The sequence below is a fragment of the Setaria viridis genome, chromosome 8 (genome assembly GCF_005286985.2).
Source record: "Setaria viridis chromosome 8, Setaria_viridis_v4.0, whole genome shotgun sequence".
Classification (NCBI taxonomy): Eukaryota; Viridiplantae; Streptophyta; class Magnoliopsida; order Poales; family Poaceae; genus Setaria; species Setaria viridis.
In genome coordinates, this window is record NC_048270.2 from 40,502,978 (window position 1) to 40,516,730 (window position 13,753).

The window sequence follows — 13,753 nt, forward strand, 5'->3', positions numbered from 1 at the left end:
GAGAAGAACAAGGACGCGACGGAGTACTAACCGACGAGGACCAGCGGAATCAGCTGCGAAATGCCAAATTGAAGATGACGGCCTGCGAGCGAGGTGCTAACAACTGAATGCGGTGGAGGCCCTACCCGCCAGCAGCTGGGGAGCGGCGGATGCGGGGGATGCCGAGCGGCGGCGGCGGCGAGGGATGGAGACAGGCGGTGACGCGAAGATCAGAGGGCGCGACGACGGCGGAGCGCGGCGAGCTTAGGGTCTGGGAGCGGCGGCGGATGGGGATGGCAAACGGCGGCGGGGTGGGATGGCGAGCGGCGGAATGAGATAAGTTCAAGTAGGAACGACCAACAGAATGCATACACTACCTGGTCAATGTCCATATCGGCTGGAAACTCAAAGTTGCTCTCTGTACGTATCCTCATATGCAAACCAGATGGTGTCGTCTGATGGGAATCAATTGTAAAAATCCTTAAAATTCCCAGCTGCGGTTGATACTGTCAGAGGATCACCTGGGAGGGTTGATGCTGCTTCACCGTGAGATGTGCATCGACGGCGAGTTACCCGTGCACCCTCAGCATAGTCAGAAGGGAAAGTACTCTTGGTCAGATCCTGACGAATATCAAAATAATCATAGAGACTAAACATAAAAATGATTATGGACCAATTACATATATATACTCACAACACTATCCGTCGTTGCGTGAATGATGCACAAATTACTAGTATAGAATTGGCATTCGATGCGCCCCCTTTTGTCTCGGTTTAAAGTTGGCCCGGGACAAAAGGGGTGCGCCACGGTAGGCAAAAATGGAGGGGAGAGTTAGTCCCGGTTGGTAATTGCAACCGGGACTAAAGGCCCTCCTTTAGTCCCGGTTGCAACGGCTAGTTCCGGCGCGTCGGTGGCGGCACCCTTTTGTCCCGGTTGGAGGTTCCAACCGAGACAAAATGTTTAGTCCCAGTTGGAACTTTCAACCGGGACTAAACTTTCAACCGGGACAAAAGGTGTTTCATTTTGTCTCGGTTGGAGTTTTTAACCGGGATAAAAACTCATTCCCATTATATACCAAGATAGATGTCACACCCTGAAATTTCCGAGTTTCAGGATGTGAATAAAAAGAATAAATAAACAATAATTTTCTCATAATTTTAAAATTTTCCCAACGTTTATTTTTCTTTACAGGAAATTTAGTATAGGAAAAAAAAGTTGCTTGCTTTTATAAATTAAATAATGTTGTTCTATGTTTGTGCATTCATGTCGCTGCATCTTGGTGTTTCTTGAGTGCAAAAGTTTGAAAAATGCGTTTAGACGTTGCCCAGACCCTTGTGAGAATTTTCCATCTTTTTCCGGAAATTATTCTCCTTTTCCTAGAGCTAAATCTAATTTTTAGAAGGCTCTAGAATCCTTTTCATGAGCTCCAAGTACTTTATTTGGATTCCTTGCATCCCTGAGATTTATCTCAGATTTTTCGGAATTTTCTAGGTATTTTTCTCGCTTTAGAAAACGAGTCCGGCTATTTCTGGAATTGTTTTCGCGCAGATAAATAAATTCAGAAATTCTGAAAACAAAAAGTCAACTCGAAAATATCTTTTTCCGAGTGTGGCGTATATATATATCACCGCGTTCGTCTCGACGCGAGGATTTCAGATCTGAAAACCTTTTTACGAATTGCATCTCCTAACTCCGTAGATCTGAAGTCAAAGTTCGGTCTTCGTCAAACTCCGGTGAGCTTTTCCGGCGAAACCGTGGACTTCCGGCGAAAACCGACACCACCATGGAGTTCCTCTCTTCGAGCTCTATGCCGTGGTGTGGTGGGTTGCATGAATCCGATGTCGGCTCCGTCGTCTTCCCCAACTCCGGCGAGCTTTTCCGCCGCCATTGTTCGTCTCTGGCCGAAGGTGAGCACACCATCTTGTTCGTCTCGTCGATATCGTTCCATTTTGCCGTTCATGCGCGAGATCGGACTTCGTTTCCAGCTTTCCCATCTTTCTCTCTCTTGTTTCTGTTTCTGTAAGCAACCGAGCCGTCCGTAACCATGGCTGCCGCCTGGTTCGCCCCTGCTCGCCCGCCGTGCGCCGCCTGCAGCTGCCCGCCGCCGCCGCCGCGTCTTGCGCGCCTAGCGCCGCCGCGCCCCTGGCCTGGCCCGGCCCCGGCCGCCGTCGCCGGCCAGCGCCGCCGGAAGGCCCGGGAGGGCCGGTCGGGCAGTTCAATCGGGAGGAAGAAGATAAAGGTCACTTTTACGTTTTAACCCTCGAAGAAAAGAGTAATCCAGCTGGAATAGTTTGAGTCTTGCATGTTTTGTAGAAAGGACCTTGAGAGTTTTAGATTCCTTGAATCCAGTTCGTCCCCTGCGGTTTTGCAAATCTAACCCTGTCCTTTAACCTTTTCGCGAGCACTATTCCTTGTGTCTTGCCAATCTTCTCAGCTAACCCTCCAAGTCTACGGTTAATTACGTTTAGACCCCTGCAACGTCGTTTAACCCATAGATTCTATGTTTTAGCTCCGTTTTAATCCGTTCAAGTTGCGTTAGATGCATAACAATGTAAATTACACGTTAGTGGTAATGTTTTCCTTCACACATGTTTTTGAAAATATAATTTATATTAAAATTGACTAATGCTTGACAAACGAGTACTTCTCTAAATAAAATCTATTTAGTGTTAAACATCGTCTTTCATAATGATTGTTAATTTGATTAATGCCTACTTCATACCCCTTCTAAATAAAAGCTAATTAAGTTATATATTGGTTTTTCGTAAACTAAAGTGAATTTGGTTAATACCTATCTAAATAATTCCTCCAATTAAAAGCCACTCAGAGTTGTACCTCGACGTTTCATAAATTAAATTCAATTTGATTAATATTTATTCAATTTGTTTTCTAAATAAAATCTGTATAGGTTATATCTCGAGTTTTCATAATTAAACATTAATTTGGTTAATATAAATATAAATGTGTTTTTAATTTAATCTACTTAGTTGAACTCGAGATGTAAAGCTATACGCTTAGATGTCTACATGTATCTTATTTTTTTTAAAATTAAATGTTTAATTTGCATAAATTGTACTCAAATATTTATAAATAAAATTGGACTTAGCTTTACACCGTCTTTTCTTATGAAAATATAAATTTGACTTGATTAATTCTAACTAAGGATATTCCTCTGAAATATCTTAACATTGCTTTTCTCAACTAAAATAAATGAAGCTTGTAGCTCTTATCTTTCTTTTATAACTCAAAACTCTCGATAGCTTTATCTCTTCAACCATAGTTCCGTTTTAAGCGTTCCTTACGTTCGCATGACCTTATATCGAGCCTTGTCGTTTAGTACGCTCTTTTAAAGCTTTCCTTTTGTTTTGGTGTATTGTTCTTAGTTGTACTTGTTTGTTGCTTGCATGTTTGTGCTGATGTTTACTCTGAGTAGAAGGATCCCTGTTCGGAAGTTTTGAAGAGTAAGAGCTTCAGGAGAGCAAGAGCTGAAAAGCAGTAAGAGTAACTTTCCGTTGGAGAAAGGCAAGTGTCCCTAACCATCCCTCTACCTATGCTTTGTTAATAGTATTATGATAATGTTTAATCGGAACATGGAGCGACCATCCAGGAAAACAGTGCTACCACAAGACTAAATGGCTCTGGTCTTGGTTGAATAATTAGAAACCTTAGTCTGGGGTGACCTTACTCGTGATGAGGCAAGAGGGGGGACTGAGTCGTTGCATTTTTGCCTGGGATGGGTGGTGCACGCTAGACACCGAAACCTTAGCGGGTTACCACTGACTAATGAATCTTTGTAAAGGTCTCGTAGCGTCCCTATGCAATCACACCTCGGAAGTGTGGTATGATGCCTAGCTAGCATCGCATGGTTGGGTCCAAAGTTCTTTGAACTTTTACGCGACTTGTGGGTAAAGATGTGCCACCTCTGCAGAGTGTAAAACTGATCGATCAGCCGTGCTCACGGTCAAGAGCGGCCTGGACCCTCACATGATTAATTAAACTTGAAGATGGACTCAAATCGTTATTCTGGTTATTTCTTGTGGCCTTGCTGAGTACCAACCATAAGTGTACTCACCCTTGCTTACTGCTGCTCAGAAGAAGGTGTGTGAAGTATTCCGAAGATGATGCTGAGTTCTAGGCGTACGCAACCCCCAGTCAATTGCCTGTGAAGTTTGGAGCCTCCGTCTCCAGTATTTAAGCTGTGTATCTCTGATGGTTTCGTAAGTCTTTATTTATATCTTTTTACGTGATACTGTTGCTGTTATTCACTTATGATGTCACTATATGTATGAAACTTGATCCTGGCATACATATAGGTAGCACTTGGTTTTGTCCTTAAAACCGGGTGTGACAATAGAGGCCTTTCTTCCTCCTCTAGCCCGAGCCAGTCCAACACATAGACAGAGAGCTGAGCTTCACCTACTCTCCGGTGGTGCCGAAGCAAGGGAGGTGCTGCCCGAAGTTTTTTTCCTCATTTTCGTGGGAATTTCACTCAGCCAACACAAGTGTTGTGAAGGTTTGCTACTTCATCCTCGTGTTATGCTTTGATTTATGCTTTGGAGATGGAAAGATTAATTGCTAGAATGTGATGAAGTAGAAAATGGAGAGGTATTTTGAGCTATAATGTGAGGGAGATTGATGTGTCATATATAGTATGTATTCTTGCAGTGGTTTAAGAATGATGCTACCTTGTCTAGATGGTTTATCTTATCAAATTCAATAAGGTTTTTCAAATCCATACTTGTTGAACTTGCATACCGTGTTCATCTCTGCGAGGATGTTCTCCACCGAGCAGCAACGTATGTCAAGAAGGAGGTTCGATTCTACGAGAAAGAGTGGATACGGACATCGTGACTGTGTCCCCTTTTCCATAGCATCGAACCTCTTTCATGACGAAGTGCGGTGCCGCACAGTTGAGAACATGCTCGCGAGATGATCACGGTTTTCAAGTTCAACAACTTCTGCAGTGCTAAGGAAAGAATTTTTGTACATAGATGGCTTCTGCTACTTGTTGAACTTATCAAATTCAATATGGTTTTTCAAATCCATACTTGTTGAACTTGCATACCGTGGTCATCTCTGAGAGGATGTTCTCCACTGAGCAGCAACGTATGTCAAGAAGGAGGTTCGATTCTACAAGAAAGAGTGGATATGGACATCGTGACCGTGTCCCCTTTTCCGTAGAATCAAACCTCTTTCATGAAGAAGTGCGGTGCCGCCCAGTTGAGCACATGCTCACAAGATGATCACGGTCTTCAAGTTCAACAAATGAGACACTAAGCATGGTCATTTTCATCAAATGAGTTGCTTTTGGAGCTGGGGAGAACGTATTTTTAATATCATGTAACTTGCTGAACTCGACCGGGCATGTACCTCTGAAAACACCATCTTGGAAGTATGCTAAAACTGCATGGAAAGATGAGTGTTCGGTCTGCTTGCCAGGCAGGCTCATACCTCAGAAAATTCTGGTCGAATAAAATATACATTGAGGTTTAGAAACCTGAGGTTTCCTTGAAACCATGTTGCTAGTAAACTACCAAAAGTAGGCCAAGCAAGAGAACAAAGATGTCAATTTCTCAGCGTTGGAGGGGAGTCCTTATTTAATATATTAAGGAATATCTGCCTTGTTTATTCACTACTGTACAACATTATAAGCAAGTGGTTGCAGCTTGGAACATATATAGGTGGGGCCATGTCGTATGTCCTTCATTCAATCAGGGCCGCCACATCAACGTCTTTACCTTGGGCACAAGTGGCAAATGGAACAACAACTTGCACGCATATGATGAAGAGTCCTACCCGCGTACTGCTTTAATTTTTTATTTTTGTTGATGACAGGCTGGCTGATGTTATGGGTGCGTCTCAGTTCTGTAAATAAAGGAGGAAACGTGGTTGCCTATTTTGGCTCACCACGGATGCATATTTATATAGGACCAACCGCTCAAGATATATACAAGATCTCGTCATCGTACGTGACTCGGATACCGTTTACAAAAGACTTATCTCTAATCTACCTCTAAGTATCCGAATCAACTAAGGATGACAAAGTAGTTGGAACTGTTTACACAAGATATTCTATTCTAACATCCTCCCTCAATCTAAACTTCTCTTCTTGAGATTTAGATGGTGCTTGAAGTCTTCTAACTTGCCGGCTATCAAAGCTTTAGTAAAACCATCCGCAACTTGATCATGAGTGGATACTAATCTGACTTGTAATTGCTTCTTGGCAACCCTCTCTTGTACAAAGTGAAAATCAATCTCTATATATTTTGCACGAGCATGAAAAACTGGATTTGCTGAAAGATATGTGGCCCCCAAATTATCACACCATAAGATAGGTGGTTATGTCAACTTTACTCCAAGTTCAAGCAACAAAGATTCTAACCAAATCAATTCTACAGTAACATTTGCCATAGAATTATATTCTGCTTCAGTACTAGATCTTGAAACTGTACCTTGCTTTCTAGCACTCCAAGATACAAGATTAGGATCAAAGAATATTGCAAACCCCCCTGTAGATTTTTCATCATCAACACTACTAGCCCAATCAGTATGAGAAAATGCACTCAATGTCATTGAACTAGACCTTCTCATATGCAATCCAACATTCAAGGTACTAGAGAATCAACCCATCATCATCTTCATGTCTTGTCTAACATGTACTGACGTGACAGGAATTTGCCATGCGACGACCGCCAATATTCTAGTCTCCGCACAAGCTAGCAACGTCCAAGGAGACTGCCCACAGTCTCCCTTCAGTGAATTGTATATGTGTGTAAATATAAAAGGCAGCAACATTCATGAAATGTCGACCACTAACTAGCGAGATCGTGGATTCACATTTAGCGAAATGTCTCTAAATGGTTCTTACATTATAATAATATAAAAGATCTCTATTGACTTCACGAGTCAAGATAACAGTGACACTGTTCTTTTTGCCACCACAGAAATATACTCACATAGCGTGTGACAAATAAATAAAGGAAACACATATTTATTTAAATTCTTAGTTTGTATTTGGTTTGCGAACGAGATGGTTCTCTTCGTCCTAGTGTTCTGTTGACTTCACGAGTCAAGATAACAGTAACACTGTTTTTTTCGACACCATAAAAAATACTTGTCAGATACCGTGTGACAAACAGATAGAGAAAATACATATTTAATTAAACTCTTAGTTTTTTTTTTTTGCGAACAAGATGGTTGTGTCTGTTCTAGTTTTTTTAGGATGGGATGATTCCTTCTTTTGCTTGGTTAAGGGAATAGTGTCACCTCTATTTTATATATTTCATAGGAGGGATAAGGAGAAAGAGGATGGATAGCTGTTTTCAATACGTGAACCACCATTAGCATGGGCCTTAGTTGTTAGCTCCAACAGCGGAGGTTAGCGATGAGGAGGGAGACCGGGCATGCGGAATCAGTAGTGGAGCTGCTGTGTGGCCTTGGCCATGGCAAGAGAAGATGGGAGGCAGTGCCACCATGGCTGCCCGTCTGTGCTTCATTCACCCGCCATTTACCATCAACCCGAGCTGCTCGCCGTCGGTCAGAGCTACTGCAATGTCAATTCAATCCACCATTCTCTTCCATGCTACACTCGCCACCTCACCGTTGATCTGACTGGTACCTCAGCCATGGACAGCCACCATTGACGCCAGGACATGAAGATGGGACACATTTAACGATGCCAAAGTAGGATGAGTTGGTCAAAAAATTTTAAGAACCGGATTCATTCCTTGGGTGTGGGGTGACGTGCAATCCTAGCAATCCCTGATCCAAACAATATCAGAAACTTTGATATCCCGTTTTGTCTTGGTTCCCACAAACTAAATCTGACTCCCTTCGATTCAAATTGTAAGTTGTTTTAGCTTTGTATATAGGTTTTATGATGCACCTAAATATACGTTATGTCAATAGTAAACCTATATATTTTAAAAAGTCAAAACAACTTACAATTTGTAAGGGGGTATATTAGTAGGCAAAGAAGCCTAACTCTCTTAATTTCTCTAAGCTTTTGAAGTAGAGCAGAACTTCAAGTTGGTTGTAGGACATTTGGGTGTATATATGTAAATTTCCTTGCTTTGACATTTCTTCATCTAAGAAAATACAAAAGAGTAGCAATCCTCAAAATCTCGACCGCTGCCCAGTTCATTCATGTATTCACACTTGTTTGATACTGAAAAGTTTTGTGTTACTTACATGACACCGAGTCCTATCTTTTATTCCTTATTTGACATTTTCAACTCTTGTGTCACTTCAGTCGAACGAAACAACCATCAAATCATCTCCAAAATTCATGAAACTTTTTTTGGTAATAGAACAAATGAAGATGAATCCATTTTGCTTAAATTCGCTATGTAAGTTTTGCTAGGAAATAGTTAATAAGTTCTAGCATATGATGTGAGAAATATTATTTATTTTCTCATAATTTTTAAAAGTGTGTTGATGCCATAAAAATTATGATAATTTTAGAAGCAGCTTAATTTGGTGAATTTTCGTTTTAAAACCGTAAAGGTTTATGTGTCCTTTATATCAAAATGGGTTAATATTCGTTTGTTGTATCCCTACAAAAAGTTTCATGATTTTTGGAGGTGATTTGGAGATTGTTTCACCTAACTAACTAACTAACATAAGTGATGGAAATATCAAATAAGGAATGAAAGTTCGAAGTTGGTGACATATTTGGAAGCAAAAACTTTCCAGGGTCAAAAAAGGAATTAACTTATCTTCGAGTGTCAAATAAGAAACTTCCTCTAAGAAGAATCGAAGAATATTCTTCAAATACCAAGATGGTAATGACCATGTTTGTAATTGGCCCAGTACACACCTGTTAAAGTTTAGCCGCGTTCGTTGTTGGTGTGTCGTGGCAGCCCCGTGATTTTGAGATGGAAGGACAAAGAACAACACAACTTTATTCCGCATGCATTGGGTGACGTAAGCATGCAATCCCTGGATGACTTCACCATGTCAGCATATATCAAGTACAGTTGTGTTTTCTTCCCCAGGCTACCACAAAAAACTGTAGTCCAAAAACTACGTCTCAGTCATCCTCATCCTATGCCAAATTTTTGTCTATTTTTCCCTTGCTAAATTGAATAAATGTGTTCTTTTTTTCCATGAGTGAACTTGCCCATCTGGCCACCTTTCTAGAATGTTCAAGTCTAAAATGAGTTATATTTGGACAGGGGTAGTACGTATTCAAAATCGTGTTCCTCAATGAACTTTGATCAAGTGCTTCTGATTACAAACCAAGATTAAAGGCTCCAAGGGCTTAAGTCCTTTTTCACCCACCCGTGGGGACCCTTTAGTCCCGGTTGGTGTGATTTTTTCACCCGGGACAAAAGGATCTCCCACGGGTGGCTGATTTTTGACCCGGGACTAAAGGGGGCTTTAATCGTGATTGGTATTTGACCCGGGACTAAAACCCCTCTAGTCACGGTCCAACTTTAAACCGGGATAAAAGGAGGTGCATGGAAGATGAGTTCTCTACCAGTGATACCAATGCTAGACTTGTTTTAACATTTATTTCATTTCAACAAAAAAATCCAAAGCCAAAGACTAATTATTTACATAACCAGGATGTATATAGAACTTTTTGATAGCTATTTGTCAAAAAAAACACCATTCCTTGTTAGCCAAATAGCATTGCAAAATCTACCTCACAATATCAGTATGCACAACCAGGAAGTAAAAAAAAATAGCATGAAATCAAACAAAAAAAAGAACGAATCAAGTTTTACATTCAAGCTGGTATGCAGTAATGCACATAATTAGCTAGTCTTTTGGTTTGATATTTCTGTGCAAATGGAATAAATCTTAAAACAAGTCAAACTGGGAAATTTGCGGGAGCCAACTTGCTAGTTTGCTAGAAATAAAAGTAGCAATCAATTTGAGTCTACCGTGATTTTACCAGAAGGATTTCATTATATGCTACAGCTTCCACCCGGATGAACAACCACCAAGCGATGCTTTTCGTTAAGCTATATATATACAGCCTCAGGGCTCTCCAGGACTCCAAACTGTGTACTCTCTTCATTGTGGTGAGGTTGAGAACTAGGGCTCACACTCTGATTAGATTCTGGGGGAGAAAACCACATGGCTACCGCCGAAATGGCTTTGGCACCAGGTCTCCCACCAAGTCCCACTCCCAAACTTCATGAGGCGCTACCTTTGTTCTACGTGATAGCTTTGGTCTTCCTGGCCGTGTTGGCCATATTCCTCTTGCATATACTGGGTCCGTTACGCCGGTGGTCGAGCCATGGGCTCCTCCACTATATCGTGATGGTAATCTACACGCTCTCCTACCCGCTGGTTGGCTACACCATTGGGTGGATGCAGTCTACCAATTATTTGTACTTCAACGACTTCACTGTGTGGGCTGTGTTCCTGCTTCTGCTCCTCAGCAGCACGGACAGCCTCACGGCTTGCAGCATCAATGACATCGAGAGCTGGAAGAGCATCTACGTCAAACATCTCTTTAAGGGATTCTTGCTGGTGTTTATCCTTCTAAAGTTTGGATATTACATCGAGAAGGATGTGGATGCGGACTACCTGTGGTACCCGCTCTCACTCATCCTGGTCGTTATCGTCCTCAAGTCATATGTGATGATAGCTTCCATGAGGATGGTGAGCAAGTCCTACCTTGGCAAGAACGTGAAGATGATCGCCGAATACATGCACCATATAGACAACAAGCTGGTAGCCTTCGATCCTGTGACCATGGAAGGCTACCGGTACATGGTCGCTGGTGAGAAACACTGCATCAACCGGCGTGGACGCGCACCATGGTACAAGAGGCCAGACGACTTGAAGGTTACCACCGTGGAGCAGATCTGGCAGTGCGAGGGGAATCTGCTCATTGGTGATCAGGGCAAGGTGCTCAAGGACTTGTGCCTCTCTATGGCTCTCTCCAAGATGCTCAACCGAAGGTTTGCTGGCTTCAAGCTCTCAGAGGCAGAGCTTGAGAAAACCCATGACTTCGTATTCAAAGGCCTGCTCGCCGGGGACGAGCAGCAGGCCTTCAGGGTCATTGAGGAAGAACTTGTTTTTGTCCATGACATGTATTACACAAGGTACTCTTACCTCTACCAAAAGGGTCGATACCTGGCTCTTTGTCTGCCTGTCATCATGTCTGCCCTATGCTCGTGGCTCGCAGTGGCCAGCCTGCACATCAAGCGTACGGACGACCCCTATCTCAGTAGTCGTCTCAACCGCACTCTGCTGTCTGGCACCATAGTCATACCGGTTGTCGTGGCATTCCTGGAGGCATACCAGACGTACCTGTACATGGCCTCAGGTTGGTTCAAGGTGGCTTTGATACGGAGCTACGTCACCGCACCATTTTTGCAAACAAGCTGTTGTTCTGAGATGATCATACGTCTTCTCTTGATGTTGAAGGCGTTTCGCCCATGGAAGGGCAGACTCGGGCAGTACTGTTTCCTCGAGAGTCTTTGCCGCAAAAGTAAGATTATGAATTGTCTCCATTATGCTACACTACGCCTGGTGGACAAGGCCGTGAAGGGGCGCATGGAATCAGTAAAGCTGTCCGGAAATGTGAAGAAAGCCATCATTGATTCCCTACTAGGAAGCAACGGAAACCTGACGAACGGGGTAACATCGCTACAAAGAAATGGCGTCCATGGTGACCTTTCATGGGCATGTGATGCTACTGCTACCGATGGAGCGGTGAGTCGCACCATTCTGGTCTGGCACATTGCTACAACACTGTGTGAGCACCAGCTGGATAAACAAGGAAAACAAGCAGAGGCGGTTAGAACAGCCTCCACTTTATCCAAGTACTGCATGCAACTGCTCGCTTTCGCACCTAACCTCTTACCTGACCACAGCTCTATATCGGAAGCCATACTTGATGAGTCAATTGATAATGGAGGCGACCCTCGGTGGCAGGGATTACGAAAGCTACTCGAAGGGTCCAATGATCTGGAGAGCAGGTGTAAGGAATTATTGATGTTTAACATTGATAATGGTGATGGTGGTGAAGCACCGCTTGTTGCACAGGGCGCTCGGCTTGCAAGGCAGATTGAAGGCATACATGACTCGAAATTGCGGTGGAAGGTCCTCTCTGATTTCTGGGCGGAGATGATGCTGTATGTCTCGCCGTCTGACGATGCCCGGGCACACCTGGAAGTTCTTCCAAGAGGAGGGGAGTTCATCACGCACCTTTGGGCGCTGCTCACGCATGCCGGTGTGCTGAAGCGAGGCCCTACAGAGCCAAAGGATGTTGTGTGATCTGTTCAACCAGTGCACAAGTAACACTCCATATATCAACCTAGTGCTTGTAAGTTGTAACATCCTATGTATATTGCCTACAGTCATGTATACCATGTGTGAGTTAGTCTGTCGAGTCTGTATCTCTTTTCATGTTGTGTCTATTGTCAGATTTTGCGGGAGCCAACTTGCTAGTTTGCTAGAAATAAAAGTAGCAATCAATTTGAGTCTACCGTGATTTTACCAGAAGGATTTCATTATATGCTACAGCTTCCACCCGGATGAACAACCACCAAGCGATGCTTTTCGTTAAGCTATATATATACAGCCTCAGGGCTCTCCAGGACTCCAAACTGTGTACTCTCTTTATTATCAGGCTCCCACTCTGATTAGATTCTGGGAGAGAAAAACCTGGCTACTGCCGACATGGCTTTGGCACCAAGTCCCCCACCAAGTCTCACTCCCCAAGATCATGATATGCTAGCTTTGTTCTACGTGCAAGCTTTGGTCTTCCTGGCCGTGGTGGCCATATTCCTCTTGCATTTACTGGGTCCGCTACGCCGGTGGTTGAGCAAGGGTCTCCTCCATCACATCGTGATGGGAGTCTACGCGCTCTCCTACCCGCTGGTAGGCTACACCATTGGGCTGATGCAGTCTGCCAATTGGTACTTCAACGACTTCACCGTGTGGGCTGTGTTCCTGCTTCTGCTCCTCAGCAGCACGGATAGCCTCACAGCTTGCCGCCTCGACGACATCGACAACTGGAAGAACATCTACGTGAAACAACTCTTTAAGGGGTTCTTGTTGGTGTTTATCATTCTAAAGTTTGGCCGTCAGATGATGATGAGGAATTTGGATGCCGACTACCTGTGGTACCCGCTCTCAGCCATCCTGGTCGTTATCGTCCTCAAGTCATATCTGATGATAGCTTCCATGAGGATGGTGTAACACACTAAAAAAAAAATCAAAGGCCCAGCCAGCCCAACCCTTTTCCCTGGCCCGTTGCCCCCTCTCCCATCTTATCCAGACCAGTCCTCTCTTCCTTCTCACGTTTCTTCCTCCTTCCCTGCTCTCCCATGGCTTCCCCTCCCTAAATCCCCTCTCTACAGCAGCAAACCCTTGGGGGGAACTAGCAAAACGGATCGAGGACAACAAGAGGAGCAAGAAAGGTGCATCTTCCATGTAGATCGGTCCTTTCCCCATATCTTCCCGCTGCCCTAGGGTTTGGGGAACGACTAAGGTGAGGTGAATCCACTTTAGATCTGCTAATTGATGTTTTTAGGAGGTTCTTGGTCCTGAGGATTAGTGGATTTGTTGGGGAAAACACGGTTTGAAGGTCGATTTAAGGTGTGCTGTCCTGTAGCTCGGGCAGTGCTGCTGTCCTTGTAGATTTGGTGACCTAAACGATTTCTCCTCCAAAAGTGGATCATACAAAAGTTGTAGAGAATTATGAGATGTAACTGCTGTCCAAGTTTCATATTTTTGGTGGAGTATACCTTCAGTTATTGAATATTGTTTGGACGCTGTTTCTGAATGTCCAGATTTTTGACAGCA

The 13,753-nt window shown here is 43.5% G+C and overlaps 1 protein-coding gene across 1 annotated transcript; it reads left to right on the forward strand.

Moving 5' to 3' along the window:
• The first annotated feature begins 10,081 nt into the window (after positions 1–10,081).
• Positions 10,082–12,220, forward strand: LOC117834678 (uncharacterized). The gene has a single exon (XM_034714208.1). It carries the CDS (start codon positions 10,082–10,084, stop codon positions 12,218–12,220), a length of 2,139 nt encoding a protein of 712 aa, XP_034570099.1.
• The last annotated feature ends 1,533 nt before the right edge of the window (positions 12,221–13,753 follow it).

Excerpts from the sequence above, each read along its gene's own strand:
- LOC117834678 (XM_034714208.1), top strand. The coding sequence starts at position 10,082 with ATGGCTTTGGCACCAGGTCTCCCACCAAGTCCCACTCCCAAACTTCAT.